Source organism: Callorhinchus milii, unplaced genomic scaffold (genome assembly GCF_018977255.1).
Source record: "Callorhinchus milii isolate IMCB2004 unplaced genomic scaffold, IMCB_Cmil_1.0 Scaffold10, whole genome shotgun sequence".
NCBI lineage: Eukaryota > Metazoa > Chordata > Chondrichthyes > Chimaeriformes > Callorhinchidae > Callorhinchus > Callorhinchus milii.
In genome coordinates this window covers 8,432,669-8,451,266 of record NW_024704751.1, presented here as the reverse complement: position 1 = coordinate 8,451,266, position 18,598 = coordinate 8,432,669, and the positions used below count along the sequence as shown (strand labels likewise).

Below are 18,598 nucleotides of genomic sequence, written 5' to 3'. Positions count from 1 at the left end.
ATAGTCTACAGACAGATTGGTGTTGTATTCTGACGTTTCAAAAATGTAATGTCCCTCAGCAGAGGCTCAGAGAATCTGGAATTGACAGAGAGTTCCCGTCTCTATCAACCATCAGCTTGCACACCAACCTCATATTAGGCCAGACACCTCTCAAGAGTGTAGCAGGTCCCGATACCGCAGTATGACCCAGTGACTTCAGAAGTCAATTGGTTTATTTATAAAGATTCAACAACAATGCACCGCCTTTCGCTTCAGGAGTACGTCCCAAGGCACCGATTCAATCATGCACGAGAGATAACCATAGTATAATAAACAAAGCATAGAAATTTACAGACCTGGAGGTCATTTGGCCCACTGTACCCGAGCTTGCAATCCATTTAACCCAATTCTCTTAGCTCTTCTCCATAAAAAAAGCAGATTAGAACAGTTTGGGGAAAGGCAAGTAAATGGGTCTGAATGGATCGCTCATTCATAGAGCCACCACAGACACGAATGGCCGGATTCTGGCTGTAAACTCGACGGTTCTAGAAACGCAAACTTCTTTAACCCAGTAAATATCACTCTCAACCTTGCCCTTTGGTGACGACCACAAGTTGACAATCACCAACACAAAGAGAGAAAATCATTTTCACAGGCTGTCATGTGTAATAAACAACTGTGATGTTATTTTAGTAGGCTTATTGCTCACTACAACAGTTTTACCCCCACAAACAAATGGACCAAATGGAACTTCAGGGACACATGGCTCTCCAGGGGCCAGTCCCAAATCTTGTCCGCTTGGTCAGGATTTATTCCCATGACTTCTGTGAACTTTGCTGCATTCCTGACGATAGTCTCTGCTGCCCCTGAGCAACTTCAGGACATTTTCATCCGACACAAGACGGGAGGAGGAGGAGGAAGAGAGGGGAGAGGTCAACACCAATTCAAGCCCTTCAGTCGCTCGCTCCCACAGGAGCAAAACTCCTCTTACAACAGTTCTATTGGTCCTTTCTTAAGTACAAATGGCTGGAGAGTTCCCCAAAGCTTTGTCCAGTTAATAATATCGGTGCTCTATATGGTGGCAGTGTTTCACACACTGTCTGTTAAACTCCAACCCCATCATCATCATTCTATCTGTCCATCTTCTGAGCTTCTCTACCGCCAGCCTCTGAGCCCTCACTTGCTGGACGCATTGTTCTGCTGCTGCTGCTCAGCCAGGGCTTGCTGCAGCCTCATTCGCTTCCTGGAGTAATGCTGCCAGTGCAGCAGCTGCTGCTCGTCAATGAACTTGGCGCACTGGGCGTTCACCAGCTCCTTCCGGAAGTGCTCGTACTGTAGCAACTCCAGCATGTGCAGGCACTGGGGATACCTACAGCCAGAGAGAGATAGAGGGAGGAGGACCAGAGAGTTAAGTGTATTCAATCAGTCACAGTCTCCAATACACCCCCCCCACCCACCCCACCATCTAGCAGTCCAGTTGGGTGGGGAAATACACAATACCATACAAAATTACATCTGTAAAGCGCCTTTCACGTCGGGAGGACGTCCCAAGGCGCTGAACAGTGAGGGATTAGGACCCGTGTGCTTACTTCAAGTACTTGGCATATTCTGGTTCCTTCCAGTAGAGCAGGTACTTGAGATAATTCACAAAGGTCTTGTCCCTGAAGAATCCGCGCTGAGCCAGAACTGGTGGATGGAGAAATAAACAATGTAAGTGCAGATACGAGGGTGAACACCGCAAACACCATCGAACCGCAGGCAAAGCACGAGTGTTGTGTTTCTGCTGCCTCACCGTCATGCATTTCTACTGATCAACTTCAAGATCCTTGTTACTTTAAAATCCCTCCATGGACTCTCCTCACCCTGCCTCTGGCACCTCCTTCAGCCTCTCACTCAGTGAATACTGGCTTGCTACATGTCCCAGTCCCGTCCCTCCCCATGCTCAAAGACCGCTTCAAGACTTGTCTTTGACCACGCTTTCGGTCATCTTTCCCCTCCCCACCCCCAGCTCAGATGTCCAGCCAGCACTGTGAAGTGGCTTGAGACATCTTCACGACGTGAATGGGGCTGTGTAAGTGTAAATTACATTGTCATATAAGTGCGAGAACACTGACTGCACCAATAGAAATTCAGTGACTGCACGATTTCCAGATTTGAACCATCAGTATTAAGTGTGTTACTGCTTTTACTTCAGTAGTGGAATGCAGGACCCAGATTTACTCTTTACATGGAAGCGCTCAGTTTGTTTTTCTAGCCTAGTCAGCTTCTGCTGTGACTTTCCTGAAACCTCCAGTGAACTGCAGCCTGCAGCTGTCGCAACTACAAAGCAGTTAGTGTTTGGTTTGCTTGTCTCAGGAGAATATATTGGGACAATGTGTTCCTTTTTAAAGAATGTAAACACAGCAATGAAGATGGGGCCTTTTCTAACACAGGCGTGGTAACGTGAGAATTGTGCAATGTACAAATTATACTAAAGCAGGGTTCACAAAGGAAATATACTCTATTGTACTGTAATGTGCAGACAGATGATAAAGGAGATAGATGATACTTTGAAGTACACAATTGTTCATTCAAGCTCCCTTGGTCTGAGATATATTTTGGGGGCAATTAAGATAAAGATGAATTAAGTAGTGCCTCTGGCTTTTGACTAGGATGGGATCTCGGTTTCGTGGCTTATTAAGCCACTATTTAAGTGGCTTACAATATTGTTAATAATAGAGCAAATTGACCCTGACTGTTCAGGCAGCAGTAAAATTATGATGATTGTTTTGTTTGATTGTTCTGATTTCTCATTTCCTGAAGATCCTCAGTGATTGTTACAGCTGGTGAGCACACTGACCTTTCACCTGCAGGATCTGGGCTGAAAGTCTCCTTCCTCTGCTGCCTGCTTATGTGAAATGAATTTGGGCGTTCTCATCCCAAGCCCTTAGTGGCCCAACTGAAAATCTGGCCAAAATTAAACTGACAATCTCAGGGGCTGGTATTGGAAGACTTTATGCTACATGTGTTACTCACTGTCTGGTAAGTAAACAATGCGATCTATCTGAAGCCTCGGGAAGACTGCAATAGACTTCAGCAGCTGAAGATTTTAACCCCTAACCATAGCTTAATGCTTTGAGGAGTCCTGTAGCTCAGTGGTTAGAGCACTTGCTTTGCAAGCGAGAGACCTGGGTTTGATTCCCGGCAGGGTGAAACCTTGGGCAAGTTTCCTTACTCCATACGCCTAATAATAATCTCTCCAAAAAAAAACACAATAATAAATTGGTCATTTCAATCCATGACTGTTTGTGGGGACACTGCTGTGCGCAATTGGCTGCTGCATTTCGCCCACAAATGTACAGTCAATTCACTTTACAGTATATTCTGTGAAGCGCTTTGAGACATCTCGAAGACGTGAAAAGCGCTATCTCAAATGCAAGTATTATTATCATTATTATCATTATTATTATAATGCAAGCAGTACTTACAGTTCAAGTAGTTTGGATTTGCCAGACACTGAACAAACTCCAATTCTACCTGGAAACGCAGCTTTGACTGCTCCTCTAAACAGAAGGAAAAAAAAGATTTAATTTGCTCATTTTCTATATGCTTCACATTCCAATACTGAGTAATACTCTAAAGGCCCATGTGGGTGCATTAACGACACAAACCAATCACGTAGTATGATCTAATCAAAGCCATGATACCTTGACATGGACAGGACACATGAGAAGCAGGACTAGCAATCCTAATTCCTGTCAAACAGGATCAATGAAAAATGTTCTTAGGTTTCATAAACAACACAGTAAAGAAAGATCCTCCGGGTTCCTGCATGAACATGCTTCACAGTGACTGTGGTCTGTCAATATAATTGGTAAGTGCGGGAGTAATGGAGGATAGGGGAGCGGTGTTACATGTTAAATGATAAATACGAGTAGAGCAAAGAAATCTAAGTGGTTTCGAAAAGAAACTGAACAGGACTTGGGTGTATGTCCGACTTGGGCGATTATACGGTTGATGAAGGTAAGACTTTTGCAAGTTTTACTGTAGCATTAACTTAGCCAGGATGCCCGGCTTGAGATAGGGAATCAGGGAAAATCAGGCTGGGCTCAGGCTCCACCACAACAACTTGCGTTTACATAGCGCGCCCTTCACGCCGGGTGGCGTCCCGTAGCGCTTGACGCTGGCGGAGTCAAGACACTGACCAGGGGAAAAGGGAAGAGGGCGGCCGCAAGCATGGATCAAAAAGGAAGACCTTTCAGCGGGATTTGAAAGTGGGGAGCGAGGGGTCAAGGCGGAGGGATCGAGGGGTCAAGGCGGAGGGATCGAGGGAGGGAGAGAGTTCCAGAAGCTCCTGAGCACCACAGGGTGGCCGGTGACTGTCGGGTGACTCAGCACCTTGAAGGGGGCGAAGAGCAAGACTTGCTGCTGATTATGTGGCTATCATTAAAATAACAACAACGGGGTTACCCACAGACCCAGTTCTCCTCACTGGCCAGCTGTCACCCCAACTGCCCCACTTCCGCCCCGCTGCTGCGGCTGCTGCCCCACTTCCGCCCCGCGCTGCGGCGGCTGCTGCCCCACTTCCGCCCCCCGCTGCGGCCCCACTTCCGGCCGTCGCCCGCTCAGTACCTGTTTCGACGGTGTTGACGGCAGCGGCCATCGCGCGCCTCCGTCACTCACCGCGGCCGTTCCACACGAGTAAGACGACGACGGCGCCGTCCGTTCGTTCGCTCACTCACTCACTCACTCGCGTGAGGAAGCGTTTTTTTTTAGATATGTACCGCGTCTTAACCGGGACGACTCCACCGCCGCGCGGGCGCTCGCGCCGCCGCCACCACCAACCGACAACTGGTTGGGGAAGGGATGCGCGCGCCGCTCAAGGCGAGCGTCTCTCTGCCGCCACAGCGCCCCCTGGACTGGCGGAGCGGCGGCAGGTCCTGCAGCGCCCCCCCCCTCCCCCCACTCCCCCCCCCCCCCCCCCACCCAGACCCAACACTAATAATCATAATAATCACAATAAACAATAATAATCCTTGTTTTTGACATCAGCACCAAAGTACGCAGTCAATTCGCTTCACGGCGTATCCCGCGAAGCGCTCGGGAGACGTCTCGGAGACGCGATGAGGGGCTTTTTTTATTATTATTGCGGTCGTCGTCGTTGTCGGTATCGTCGTCATCACGTCTCCGAGACGCCTCTGAGCCGCTCCGCGGACTGCGCCGCAAAGCCCCGGCGGCTGTAGACCGCGCGGGCCAAGCGCGCCGGCCGGTCGCGCAGGGCGGCCGGCGTCCCGCGCGCCGACGGTTGTCTTCTGGCTGATCGGATCGGCAAAGCTCGAGCTGAGGGATCGGTCAGGGCTCACCTGACTCACCGGCGCGCCCGGTCGTGCGTGCGCGCGTGCGTGCGTGTGGATTTACACGCGTGCGTGCGTGCGGATTTGCGCGCGTGCGTGCGTTAATGCAGCTCCCTCACGCTCCTCTGAACAGGTTCGCGGATTTCGCTGACGATACGTGCCCACCCTGGTCCGGAATGAACGGGTAGCACCTCGGGCTCACTATGCTGAAACAAGTGAGCGCGTTTGTTCGTCACTCTTCTCAGGGGGTGGAAGCAGTTTCGACCGACACGGTTCGGGATTTGCTGGAGGCCGAGAGAGATCAGCTGGTGCTGCTGGTGAGCGTTTACTGTGGCAGCACTGCCATGCAACAGCAATAATAATAATCCTTACATTTGATATGGCACCTTATCACGTCATTGAGACAGGCTTCTCCACTCTGGTAAATTTAGAACTGTATTAAAATGTTCAGACTAGTGAGGGAGGGATTATGTACATTTGAAAATAGTATTTAGTAAGAATAAGCACTGCTTAACTGCATGGACTTATATATAGATATATATAGACTTAGATATATTTCGGCATAGACCAGCAATTACACTCACACAAAGCCTGTACTTTGGGTTTCCCGGAAAGGTTTCAACCTTAGTTAATTATGCACGGACCTGCTGAGAGTTTGGGAATTTTCCAACAGATCTTTCTCTGAAACCTTTATCAGAGTAAACCATGGACTGCCCAAAATATCTTGGAAAACATACTCCTTCTTCCTAACAAAGGATCTGCAGAGAACCTGAACGAACTGGAAAGCAGGGAGCTAGCATAATGAAGCCTGGATGGGATGAATGCGTGGATGAGGGTCTCGGCAGCCTTAGGGGAGATGCAATGGCGGAGCCGACTGAGCTAACTGAGTCTGACATCTGTACAATGACTGGTCGTCTCTTGAATATTTGAGAATTGGGGCTCTGCTTCAAAAAGTCTCTCTTGAATGTGTGATGTGAACTGCTCTGCTGAGCACGAGTTGGCTCAACTGGGATCTGTTCAGTGTCCGTGAGTAATGTTCCATTGAGTTTAATTGAATGTGTGGCTCCTTCTTGAATGTGAATTAGGAAACTTTCTATTGAACCTTCTTCAGGGAGAATGGGAATCGTTCCGTTTTTCTGGCGGTCATGTTCTGTTAGCTAATAAGACACCGGAATGACAAAGGACTTACAGTTTTGAACATCCTTTTTCTCTTCAGGACACTCGGAGTTTAGCTGAATATGAGGTCAGTCACCTAGAAGGCGCTGTACACGTTGATCCAGACACCGTCAATATGGATGAAGTGGTCCAAAGTCTGGACCTGGCAGGTAGATTGTGTTATATTGTATTAATTCATTATATGATTGTTTTATTAGTTGCTGTATCATTCATGTCGAGAATAAGACAACATAATAAATAGAATATTAGTGAAGCATTTACCAGGAAAGCAAAGTGTAGTTAAGTAAGGGGAAAATCTATCAGCTGGATCCTCAAATAAAGCCATTATAGTTCTTGCTTCTTTATCTCTGTTGTAACTGCTTGTCTTCCTCTGTTTAACTGAAGCTTTATATTTGCAGTCACTCCAGAAAAATCAGTGAAGTGCTTTAAAATGTTTTAAAGTGATCAAGTGTAAGGACAATTGTCATTGTCAATACTCCGATGAACTTTCCTCTCTTGTGCCATCTAAGTTCTAAATTTTTCGTCCTACACACTGTTCCTATGTCCTGCGTTCTCACTTGTGTTGAGTTCAAAACTCATAGCGCCATCTTCAATTTGCCAATGTTCTTTCAAGCCCAGAACTCCACACCTTCCCTTGTCTTCCCTTCCTCTTAGAATCAACAGGCATTTAAAATAGTAGCTTATTCATCTCACCCAGTCTGCTCTTTGATTTATTCTGGTTTTATTTTGTGTTTCAGACAATAAAGAGAACAAGGACCTTGTCTGCTACTGTACCGTGGGATACCGTTCCTCAAAAGTGGCCCAAAAGCTCAATCAATATTTAGCCATCAATTCTGGCCAGAGCTTGCAAGGACTATTGAAGGTATATAATATGGAGGGGGGATTGGTGAAATGGGCCAATGAGAGGAAGTTGATGGTTGATGGCAAGAATCAGCCAACAATCCTTGTTCACCCCTATAATGCAATGTGGGGTTATCTGTTGGAGCCTCAGTTCAGGGCTCAGATTTAATTGTGCTAAACAGTATGATTCGGTGTCAGCCTGTCTCAAGTTTTAGTACTCTCACCTCTGAGTCAGAAGGTTGTGGGTTCAAGCCATACATCAGGACTTTGAACTCACAGTCCAGGTTGACACACCAATGGATTGCTGGGGGTATGCTTTTTTGTTGGAAGCGCTGGATAAGACATTGGAACTGATGTCCCATCTGGATGTTTAGGTAGCTGTTAAAGATCCCATGGCTCTATTCGAAAAGAGACGTGAGTTTCTGTCTCCTGGTGTCCTGGCCAAAAAAAAGAACCCTAAATAAAATTGGTTTCTCACTTCATGATGGGTTGTGCGCAAATACATCTACAAATACAGACACTGCACTTCAAAGTAAAATCATGTGAAGCACTTCTCTCAAAGAAACAATAAGGTGTTATAAATGCAAGGATAATATTAATATATATCAAATGCAAGGATTACTACTGTGATTGTCTTTGTGTGTTCAATCCCATGGGATTCCTGGTAATGGAGGATCAATGGGAATGGTAAATTGGAATTCTGCACCTGAGCAGGATATCGTAAATATCTGCCTTTCTCTCAACTTTGCTGAATTATGCTTGCTGGAAAATTAGATTAATTCTTATACTTGGTTCTACGATAGGAGGCATTTGATTTGAGAATATCAGTGGTGTGATTTACAGATGACTCTACAGCTTGTTTGAATGCAGTCTGTAGCAGTTTGTATTTGAACATCAACTGGATGGTTATGACCCAAATCTGCTCTTCGGTTTTGATGGGTGAGGATTTTTTTCCCCCTGAAAGATGGCAGGTACAATTCGATGCCTTGTGAATCAAGGAATCGTGCGAAGTTAACTGAAATGTAGCATCATCAATTGTATAGAAACCAGAACAATTCTTCTTTTCTTTCCACCCACCCTAGACCCTCGGTGTATTCACCTCTCTGGAGTGAGTTTTTCCTTCTTTTGTGTTCCTGCCTCAATCCGTTTGCTTCGGAAAGCATCACTGCCAGGTGTATGTTCACTACGTGTGTTTAGTACAGTATACTGTACATTCTAATTATACAATCAATGTCAGGCTTAACCTGCTGTGTACTCAAAGTCAAAATAAATACAATTCTTTCAGTTTATTACTGCAATTGTCCCTATTGTTGCTTCATTGCACATCGTGTCTGTCAGTGGGTTGACAATGAATACCGGCCACTAACCCTTCCAGAATCTTTGCAGAGGCATAGTGATGGCGGTAGCTCACATAGAACTCGAACCAGGACAGTGCGATCCTACTGAAGTGGATGAAGGCGAGGCAGTCGAGGAGGATGGCGTGATCAACACTGTTGAAAGCAGCGAAAAGGTTCAGCAGGACAAGGAGGCAGAGGGAGGCACACAGAGAGAGGACGTCATTTGTAACTTTGACACGCACTGGCTTGGTGCTGTGGGCAGGTCGGAACTCGGATTGGGGAGACTCGAGTAGGGAGTGGAGTCAACTTATCAATATATTAAAAATCATTAAAATCCCAGTAGTTGGACAGACATACATTTAATAATCATAACTGAGGAACTGCCATTAAACACCATTCCACAATCACTTTTAATGAGAATAAATAAGCAATAAATGGGAAAGGACCAGGACTCCAATAACTGCTGCCAACATTGCCTGACTGCAGGATATCACCATTAAGAATAACATAGAAGAGGTTGTAAGGTACTATAATTGACCCTAATGTAGAAGGAGGGAAGGGGTTTCACAGCTTGGTTTGGTGGAGTTTTTTTGTTTTCTGGAGTTCATTGAACATATGGTATATTCTGATTGGCAGGCTTCAGTGTTCTTAGCGTGTAAGTAACCTCAAATAATGTTTGATACGAGGTATGGACGTGACTTTCTGAGCAGCTTGCCACATCATAAATTTGTAGTGTTTGCCCAGGCAGGAAATTGGTCCATATTGAAAAACATCCAACCCCAGGTATTGACGGATACAGTAACGCAAACCACTCCCACCAGGTTCATAACGAACCCAGCCTTAACCTATAAAAGAAAAAGATAGTATTAGATTTTTCAAATTAAAAGGCGAAGTCAAAGTTCCAAAGGAGTGGCATACCACAAACATAGAATAAAAGTGGTCCTTTTAAGGAATCATACTGAATTAACTCATTTAATAACAATGAATAATAATCCTTGCATTTGATATTGCGCCTTATCACAACTTCAACACATGTCAAACTACTTTACAGAATATATTGTAAAGTGAATTGACTGTGTATTTTGTGGGCGAAACGCAGCAGCCAATTGCGCACAGCAGTGTCCACAAACGATCGTGGATTGAGTGACAACATCATTATTTTTAAAAAACGGATTATTACCCCCGGAAAGCGATCTGCCAATCAACTAACAAACAAGTTGTTATTTACTGCCAGGGAAGCAGAGACATGTGGAGTAAGGAAACTTGCCTAACGTTTCACCCTGCCCGGGAATCGAACTCGGATCCTCTCACTTGCAACTCTTTGTACTACTTACCATGTCCATGACTGTCAAGTGCCCATAGGAGAAAACTATGGCATTGGGAGGAGTTGCTACAGGCAACATGAAGGAAAAGGAAGTCGTTATAGTGGAAGGAATCATTACATACAGAGGGTTGATCTTAAGCTTTACAGCCTGGAATGATAAGCAGAAAAGAAATTAGTTAGCAACAGATATCTTTTACTTTGAGACAATGACTTACATTTATACAATGCTCCTCACGTCTTGAGGTGCTGTACTGTGGCAGGTCGGACACTGAATGAGGGAGAGGTGATCGCTTTAAAGCCCACCTAAACGCTTATATTGAAGACAAATTGAACTGGGAAAACTCACATTGAACCCTGAATGGTTTCCGTCTTACCATGCATCTTATATGATGTAGACTTGAGCAAGAGACAACTTGTGAAACAAATGAAAAGAGGCCCTGCTTACCAGTGAAGCCAGGATGGGGAGGAAGAGAGTGGCAGTGGCAATGTTGCTGGTGCACTCTGTAAAGATGGATATCAGTAAGCATAATATAATCACGATGCCCCAGTGTGGGATGGTCTTCAGTGGGTTGAGCTGGTTACCCAACCATCTGGACAGACCTGATGCCTGAAAGTAGAACAGAATCATGTCACAATACCAGGGTCAGAGCTTCTAATTCTGTGGGAAATCTGTCTGGCTCCTGTCTCCGGATGCAACAAGAAGAATGACCAATCCAACCCAACTGCTTGACATCAGTCAGTCATCATCTATGAAGATGGGAAAACCACCACCATGGGTGAGAGTTTGATTTGTGTGAGACAAGGTTTTCACTGAATGAGGAGATCGGGACCGAAAGTTGAACAGATTTGGCTTTGGGATTAGAAAGGGTTGAGCTCCTGTAAAATGGCTCTTTGGAAGTCCAGACTGGATTCAAATACAATCAATGAGTTCACCCGAACAAGTTCTTTTTTCAGATCTTGATGTAGAGGGTTCTCTTTTAGACAGGACTGTTTGGGTTACTACACACAAAGTGTCGCTGAGCAAGTGTCATGCAGCCATTTCTGCTTGTGGAGGTGGACGGATAAGCATTTACAATTACCTCACAGCTCTTTGCCAAGGCAAAGCCTCCTCCCAATAACAGCACCACATTCCACGGTAGTTTACGTTGCACGACTTCCCAATCCAACAGTGTTGAAGGCTTTTCATCTGTTCAGCATTTAATAAAGAAATACAACAATAAACCAGCTTTGAAAATCACACGTTGACATTTTAATAACTTCTGGTTAGCCTTCCACTGCTGATGAGGGAGAAAGACCTAACTTACATTTCTATTATTAATAATAATAATAATCCTTGCATTTGATATAGCGCCTTATCACGTTGAGACATCTCAAAGTGCTTCACAGGATATCTGGAAAAGTGGATTGACTGTGTATTTTGTGGGTGAAATGCGGCAGCCAATTACACACAGCAGTGTATTGTGCCTTATCACATCAAACAGGGCAACCTTACAGACTGGTTACAGGTACTGTGTGTGTCAACTGCTGGGAGGAGGATCGTAACCTGGATACACACCTTGTATGTGCTGCTCAGTGCTGGATTTGTCTTTAAACAAGCTTTCCAATCGTGGTCTCTTTGATGGCAGAATGTACATGAGGAGCGCAATGAACATTACGGTTGTACCATCAGAAATATATCTGAAAAAAAGCAGTGAAGAATGGACTGTGAAGAACAATTTGCATTTATATGGCGCCTTTCACGTCAGGAGGACATCTCAAAAAGCGCTTCACCCAGCAGAATGCCTGAAAGTTGGCCCAGCAATGGTGAAGCGGATCAGAGGGGACATGAAGCACGCTAGTGCTGAGTGCAGGGAGTACCTCAAACAAGCACCGGGATTCCACAGTATCTGCGCCAGATGGATTGACCATCCATGCAGTTTGGTGTGACCAGCGTCTGAGGGGTGTAGGCAAATGATGGGAGCCAAGCAGGAGAGCCTCTGTCTTTTCGGCATTCAGTAGTGGTGCAGGAGGAGAGCCGCTGTTCATGCAGGCCATGTTCATGACCATCCATACAGGCTTCTCCAAATCCCTGACTGTCCACAGCCTTGCATTGTCCTCCCGACGTGAAAGGTGCTACATAAATGTAATTTGTTGTTGTTTTTCTCAATTAAAAACCCCCCACTTATTTTGTTGGGTGTGCTAATCTCTCTGCTAATGCAACCCAACACCACGTTTGCCTCATTTGTTTGAAGATTAAAATACAGAACTTACTTTTTGCTTTTGCCGAAGATCACTGTAGCCCAGCCAGGCATGAATCCAGGATTCCGAGTGAACCACAGAAGCACCAGGAAGATGAAGAGGATGAGAACAAGGATTTCAGCAAAGGACATCTTGCCCAACTTCTTGTACTCCTCTTTGATGACCTGGTAGGCTGCTATCTCCTTCCACGTTTTCAATAATCCACAGCCCCACAATATTTTGAAACTGTTGGAACAAGATCCATCTCAGAATGCACTTCAATTTGCCCAAAAGTACACAGTCACTGTAAACTCTATGAAGCTCTTTGAAATATTCTCCTGACATGAAAGGTGCTTTATCCACTGCCATATTATGTAATGACACATTGTAGAAGGAAAGGTATGTGTCTGAACTGTGCCAGGAGGCTGGTGGCAGTGCCCTTTGGCATTTCATGCTGAGCTGTGCTGTTCACCAGATCGCTCACAGGAAGTTCCTGGAAGCTGCCATTCAGCTAATGAGGGCTCAAACCGAGGTAGATATCAACTGACTAACTCGTGGCTATCCTTCTTGGGGGAGAGATAAGCTATTTGGTCTCCTTGAGGCTGAACTAGGCTCAAAGAGATATGCTTGGCAATAGAATGTCGGAATAGCGACATGTCTCTGTGGTGGTCTGAGTAGTTTGGTTGCTGATGACAGACCAGTCATGGAAGGAGGGACTCTTCCATTTTTCCTCTTGTTCACCATGCAAGACAAAGCCCAAAAGATTGGGGTGGAGGGGGGGCGAGGGTTTGGGCTGGTTAAACTCCAGCAGAACTCCCAACACACACTCCGGCGTCCCTAAGCCTTAGCTTGGATAAATAGTAAAATACAAAGGGAGATGAAGAAAAGGAAGGTTTATAAAGTGTGTAGGGAGAAAGGAGAGATTGACCCTTGGGCTGAATACAAACCAGACTGTACAGAAGAGGTCAAACAAGAGATTAGGGGAGCTAAGAAAAATGGAAAGGGACATATCAAAAAATGCAAATCATAACCACAAAACATTCTTTCAATATTATAACAACAACTTACATTTATATAAGATATGATACTTACTTAAATCCCAGAAAATATATCTGCAGCCATATCCAGCAGAGAAACAGCATGATCAGCATGTTGGGGAAAGCGTACACAAACCACGAACTAAAAGTAATTACGCCCCCATTTTCTGGGAATAACCTTTTTAAATAAACACAAATATGTTAGACACAGAAATAGACAAGGAACACAAGCAGTGAGAATCCAGGAGGCTTCGGAAAGACAGTTGAGATCAACTAAAAGAAGCATTAGAGGCAGAGGAGACTAAAAAATGAGATTCATTGGGTTTACCTTATTAGAACATAAGTTCCAAATCCTTCGAATCAGACAAATGAAGAGAACATGCAAAGAATCTCGGCTACAAATGCATGTGTTTACGTGAAGGTGTCAGGGAGTGTTTAACCCACCAACTCTAAGCCTGATACTGGTTTTATCTGCACCGGTATTCTATTAGGGTTTATATAACAGAATGGCTGTGTGCATCACAGAGTAATGTTATCCAGAGTGGGCGCTCTGGATTCTGACTATTTACAATGAAGCACAAGAGGGAATGAGAGCAATATTTCTGATGGGAGGCGGGTGAGAACCTCAGCTAATATTCTCACAGGGCAGAGAATGTTAGTGGACAGTTTGGGCAGTAATTCACAGCCTGGGATAGAGTTTAGGTAGCTTCAACACTTTCACGTAGATTGAGCCACTGAGAGTAGCTGTGTGAGCAATAGAAACGGCAGCACTCACTGGTTAAACTGTCCCTCCAACACCAGGTTGGGTCCTGTGCCGGTCAGGGTCGCTGTGCCACCGATGCTGGCGGAGTAACAGATGCACAGAGTGACCAGCTTGTAGAGATTCCTTCTCGCTCTGGTTGCCTTTTCATTATCTGTTGAAACATTCCCATTTCAATTTTAACGTGGAGTGAGTGTGTCAGAAAATAACCAAACCACTGATAGGAGCTCAGACAGGACACTGGTAGCTGCACAATCATCCTGAAGGCCAAAGTCAACCCTACAAAAACAATCTGAACTCGTACAACACCCTTCACACGGGATAGTGTCTCGGATCCCCTTACATCCCGGAGCATCCCGAGGCTTCTGTTTCCATCACCAACCACTTCCTCCCTCCTCCTGTTAGTGCCAGTCCTCCTGACGTGAAAGGCACCGCATGAAATTGTTGTTATTGAGGGCAAACTATAGAAGAAGAAATGCATTTCAAAGTCAAACAAGTCTTGCAAGCTGTTTTATGACTGTTACCTGGAAATATTTTCAAGACTGGTATTTCTTCGGGTAGCAGGTTAAGTGATTGTTTTGCTTGCAACTCCTCTTCAATTGTCTCTTCAAACCTATCCTCGCTCAGACTGAGCTGATCCAACACGGCTTGTGCGATGGGGACCATCATTGCAGTGGTGGCCGTGTTGCTGATCCACATGGAGAGGAATGCTGTCACCCCCATCAGTCCCAGTGTTAACCTGCGAGCAACAAGAACTTTAACAATTTGCCTATAATAATAATAATAATAATCCTTGCATTTGATACAGCGCTTTTCACGTCTTCTAGACGTCTCAAAGTGCTTCTCAGAATAGACTGTAAAGTGAATTGACTGTACATTTGTGGGCAAAATGCTGCAGCCGATTGCACACACCAGTGTCCCACAAACAGTTGTGGATTGAAGTGACCAATTTTTTATTATTATTTTTTTTGGAGGGATTATCAGGCGTGTGGAGTAAGGAAACTTGCCCAAGGTTTCACCCTGCTGGGAATTGAACCCAGGTCTCTCGCTTGCAAAGCGAGTGCTCTAACCACTGAGCTACAGGACTCCACAAGCCCACAAGATGTAAGAGGTTGAGAGAGGCTCTCCCTTCTGCTCCCTCTCATTCTCAGCTACTACACTCCGAAAGAGAGGGAGCTCTTTCTGGATGTATTGTAGTCCAGGATCGATTTCAAGATCCTCTCAATCGTTTTCAAATCCCTTCATGCCCTCGCATCTCCCTACCTCTCCGATCTGTTCACACACCCCCAACCCTCTCCTCCACCCGCTGTCTCCGCTCTTCTGGTTCCGGCCTCCTGTTTGTCCCTCGTCCCCTCTGCTCCACCATCGATGACCGTGCCTTCAGTCCCTACGCCCCAAAACTGTAAAACTCTCTGCCTCAATCCTTCCGCCTTGGCCCCTTCCCTTGCTGCTTTCAAATCCCGCCTAAAGACCTTCCGTTTTGATCATGCTTAGGGTCACCTCCCCACCACCTCACTCTCCCCCCTGGCTCAGTGTCAGACACCGCCACTGTCAAGTGCTCTAGCACACTAATGCGCGTGAAGGGCGCTATATCAATGTAGGTCATTGTTACCAAGCCGGCTTGACTCCAACATACAAGAGCACCCTCAATGCAATACGTTTGTGGAGGTTCCATTCTTCAATGGCGATAGCTACCATTAAACCGCCAACAAAGAGCATGGTCGTATCCTTCATGTACTGCAAAGCCACCTAGAACACAAAGAACCACATGGTAGCATTTCATTGGTGTGACTGTGTTACTGAGGCTGCCAGCTGTGTATTTGCTGTGTTATATAGGGTAAAGAATGTCCATCTGAACCAACAATAATAATACTTGATATAGTGCCTTCACAGCATATACTGTAGAGTGAATTGGTTGTATATTTTGTGGGTGAAATTGTCGGATAATGAAATGTCAGATAATTCTAAATGTTATAACTTAAGGTGTCTCACCATTTACTGGCGTCTCTCCCACAATACAATCTCTTATCTTTCAAGACTAATGTTAAAGCAGATGTGCTGTGCTTACTTATCCAATGAAGCTCTGCCATCATGAATGTAGATGGTAGGCATTGGACAGAAAGCCCTGTCGATTGTGGTGAAGCCAACACAATAGTAATGATGTGAATGTTTATGTTTTGTCACTGCCTGTGTGCGTCGAGAGGTATTTGTGACGTGATGATTGACTAGGCTGAACCTTGCTCACTTTTTCATTTGGCATGATTCCAAACATTGGGATGAGGACTATGGGAATGAGCGATGTGATGCCCAAAGGAATGACTTCCGTGCTCCAGAACACAGCCATGAGGAGAATGGTGTATCCACAAGTCGCTATCTGTAACAACAACATCACATCAGGAAGAAGTCCCAAGGCGTTGGACAGTCAAGGATTTGGACCCGAGCTGGGGGTTGGGACTGGGATCAGGAAGGGTGGACAGCAGGGAGGGTAGGGGTATAGGAGGGTGACCGAAAGCGTGGTTGACGAGGAGGGTCTGGAGGAGACAAAGGAGAAGATAAAGTGAATCAGCTCAAACTTCCTGTACTGGGCACCCACTGAGGTTCTATGTCTGGCACCTCTGCCCCAACTGCAATTCTGATTGAAGGCTCAACCCCCAAACATCAACCAGTTTGTTTGCTGCAGACACTGATTGAGCTGTTGTGGATTTCCATTGGATTTCCACTAAACTCTCTTCCACCTGGAGGCTGAGTGCAATGGATGCAGAAGAAGGTAGGATGGATCTATTGGGGTGGGGGGGGTTGTCAGAGGACGGGTATATAACTAGAGTAGAAGTAAAGTATGTTAAAGATCTCACCTTGCTCGGTATCAGGAGGGGTAAAGGCAAAAGTATAATAGGCGTCAGGATTAAAACCAGATAGCTCCAGTTGGCCCTGAGAAACCTTAGGGTGGGAAGCAATGTGTCTGCAAACATTCCCACTCACTCACTCACACACTCACACACACACAGCGTGAGTCTCAGCAGTGAAGAGATGGAGAACCTGGTGTGTGCGGGTGTCCCTATCAGCCCAGTGTGTCCCAGAGATGGATTGGGGGCTTTTGCCCCGACTCTCCTGTCCTGTGTTCACAACCTGGGTCTGGAGATCAGGGGGACTGTCCAGGGGGATCTGTTTTGCTGATTGTCTTCTTGCTGATCATTCCCCTCCCAACTCCAGCTCAGTCTGTCCCAACCTCAGCTGTGACCGACATCACATTGATACCATGAGCTGGGACTTGATGCGTCAAAAGCGCATGAGCTGAGCGCACAGAGAGACAAACAGAGCATGTAAATAGCTGGGCAGTGTCATGCTGAACCACAGCTCAGACCCCCACCCCCCACACCCCCAGCCCCACCAATGTCTTGGTATTCATTTTCATTGACACCAAACCCCTCTGAACCAGGCAGCAAATGCTTCACGTTTGAGCTAACTTTAGGAGAAAATTAAAGGGATGATTCATTTAACTGAAAAAACCTCTTACACCAACATATTGCTGTCAAAATTAGAGCTAAAAGTGTCCCCAAGTCAGGCTGATTTTGAGACAGAGGAAGAGAGCACAAACCACATGCCTTTTACAGTCTGATCTTCACTATCCATTAAACCACCTCAGTCTGTGTATAAAAATCCCTTNAAAAAAGATAATCATAATAATAATTTGGTCATTCAATCCACAACTGTTTGTGGGACATCGCTGTGTGCAATTGTGTTTCACCTACAAAATGTACAGTCGATTCGCTATATGGTATATTCTGTGAATCACTTTGAGGCATCTCAGAGATGTGATCAGGCACTGTATGAAATGCAAGAATATTATTATTATTATTAATATCCAGCACTTTTTTTTATAGTTCGGGTGGACATTCACTGGCAGGAATGCCTTCACAAGAACTCATCACTGCCAGGTGTATGTTCACTACGTGTGTTTAGTACAGTATACTGTACATTCTAATTATACAATCAATGTCAGGCTTAACCTGCTGTGTACTCAAAGTCAAAATAAATACAATTCTTTCAGTTTATTACTGCAATTGTCCCTATTGTTGCTTCATTGCACATCGTGTCTGTCAGTGGGTTGACAATGAATACCGGCCATTAACCCTTCCAGAATCTTTGCAGAGGCATAGTGATGGCGGTAGCTCACATAGAACTCGAACCAGGACAGTGCGATCCTACTGAAGTGGATGAAGGCGAGGCAGTCGAGGAGGATGGCGTGATCAACACTGTTGAAAGCAGCGAAAAGGTTCAGCAGGACAAGGAGGCAGAGGGAGGCACACAGAGAGAGGACGTCATTTGTAACTTTGACACGCACTGGCTTGGTGCTGTGGGCAGGTCGGAACTCGGATTGGGGAGACTCGAGTAGGGAGTGGAGTCAACTTATCAATATATTAAAAATCATTAAAATCCCAGTAGTTGGACAGACATACATTTAATAATCATAACTGAGGAACTGCCATTAAACACCATTCCACAATCACTTTTAATGAGAATAAATAAGCAATAAATGGGAAAGGACCAGGACTCCAATAACTGCTGCCAACATTGCCTGACTGCAGGATATCACC

At 45.4% G+C, this 18,598-nt stretch overlaps 3 protein-coding genes and 1 non-coding gene across 8 annotated transcripts; 1 reads left to right on the top strand and 3 right to left on the bottom strand.

Annotated features, from left to right (window-relative positions):
* Nucleotides 1-197: 197 nt before the first annotated feature.
* On the bottom strand, nt 198-4,811 carry med31 (mediator complex subunit 31). Its single transcript, NM_001292239.1, is given in 4 exon segments — nt 198-1,348; nt 1,569-1,665; nt 3,447-3,521; nt 4,591-4,811. Coding segments are annotated over 4 exon segments (396 nt in total). The 5' UTR covers nt 4,622-4,811; the 3' UTR covers nt 198-1,155.
* Nucleotides 3,934-18,055, top strand: LOC121849773 (tRNA uridine(34) hydroxylase-like). 5 transcript variants are annotated; one of them, XR_006085321.1, is made up of 6 exons: nt 4,597-4,659; nt 5,446-5,629; nt 6,529-6,637; nt 7,226-7,350; nt 8,411-8,500; nt 17,939-18,055. XR_006085321.1 is itself a non-coding variant. In XM_042338604.1 (5 exons), the coding sequence occupies exons 2-5, from the start codon at nt 5,516-5,518 to the stop codon at nt 8,438-8,440; spliced, it is 378 nt and encodes a 125-aa protein (XP_042194538.1). In that variant the 5' UTR covers nt 4,597-4,659; nt 5,446-5,515; the 3' UTR covers nt 8,441-8,617. The 5 variants fall into 5 exon arrangements, 4 of the variants coding, with proteins under 4 accessions (XP_042194537.1, XP_042194538.1, XP_042194535.1 ...); XM_042338604.1 differs by lacking the exon at nt 17,939-18,055 and having other exon boundaries at nt 8,411-8,617; XM_042338603.1 differs by lacking the exons at nt 4,597-4,659; nt 8,411-8,500; nt 17,939-18,055 and adding an exon at nt 3,934-3,981 and having other exon boundaries at nt 7,226-7,567.
* On the bottom strand, nt 9,377-16,377 carry LOC121849772 (solute carrier family 13 member 5-like). Its single transcript, XM_042338599.1, has 11 exons — nt 16,249-16,377; nt 15,616-15,752; nt 14,528-14,742; nt 14,019-14,157; nt 13,299-13,421; nt 12,240-12,452; nt 11,512-11,666; nt 11,069-11,175; nt 10,435-10,596; nt 10,000-10,137; nt 9,377-9,510 (listed from the first exon to the last, which is right to left on the bottom strand). Exons 1-11 carry the CDS (start codon nt 16,345-16,347, stop codon nt 9,385-9,387), a joined length of 1,614 nt encoding a protein of 537 aa, XP_042194533.1. The 5' UTR covers nt 16,348-16,377; the 3' UTR covers nt 9,377-9,384.
* On the bottom strand, nt 15,019-15,090 carry trnaa-ugc. Its single transcript has one exon. It is a non-coding gene; the product is annotated as a tRNA-Ala (tRNA).
* Nucleotides 18,056-18,598: the final 543 nt, after the last annotated feature.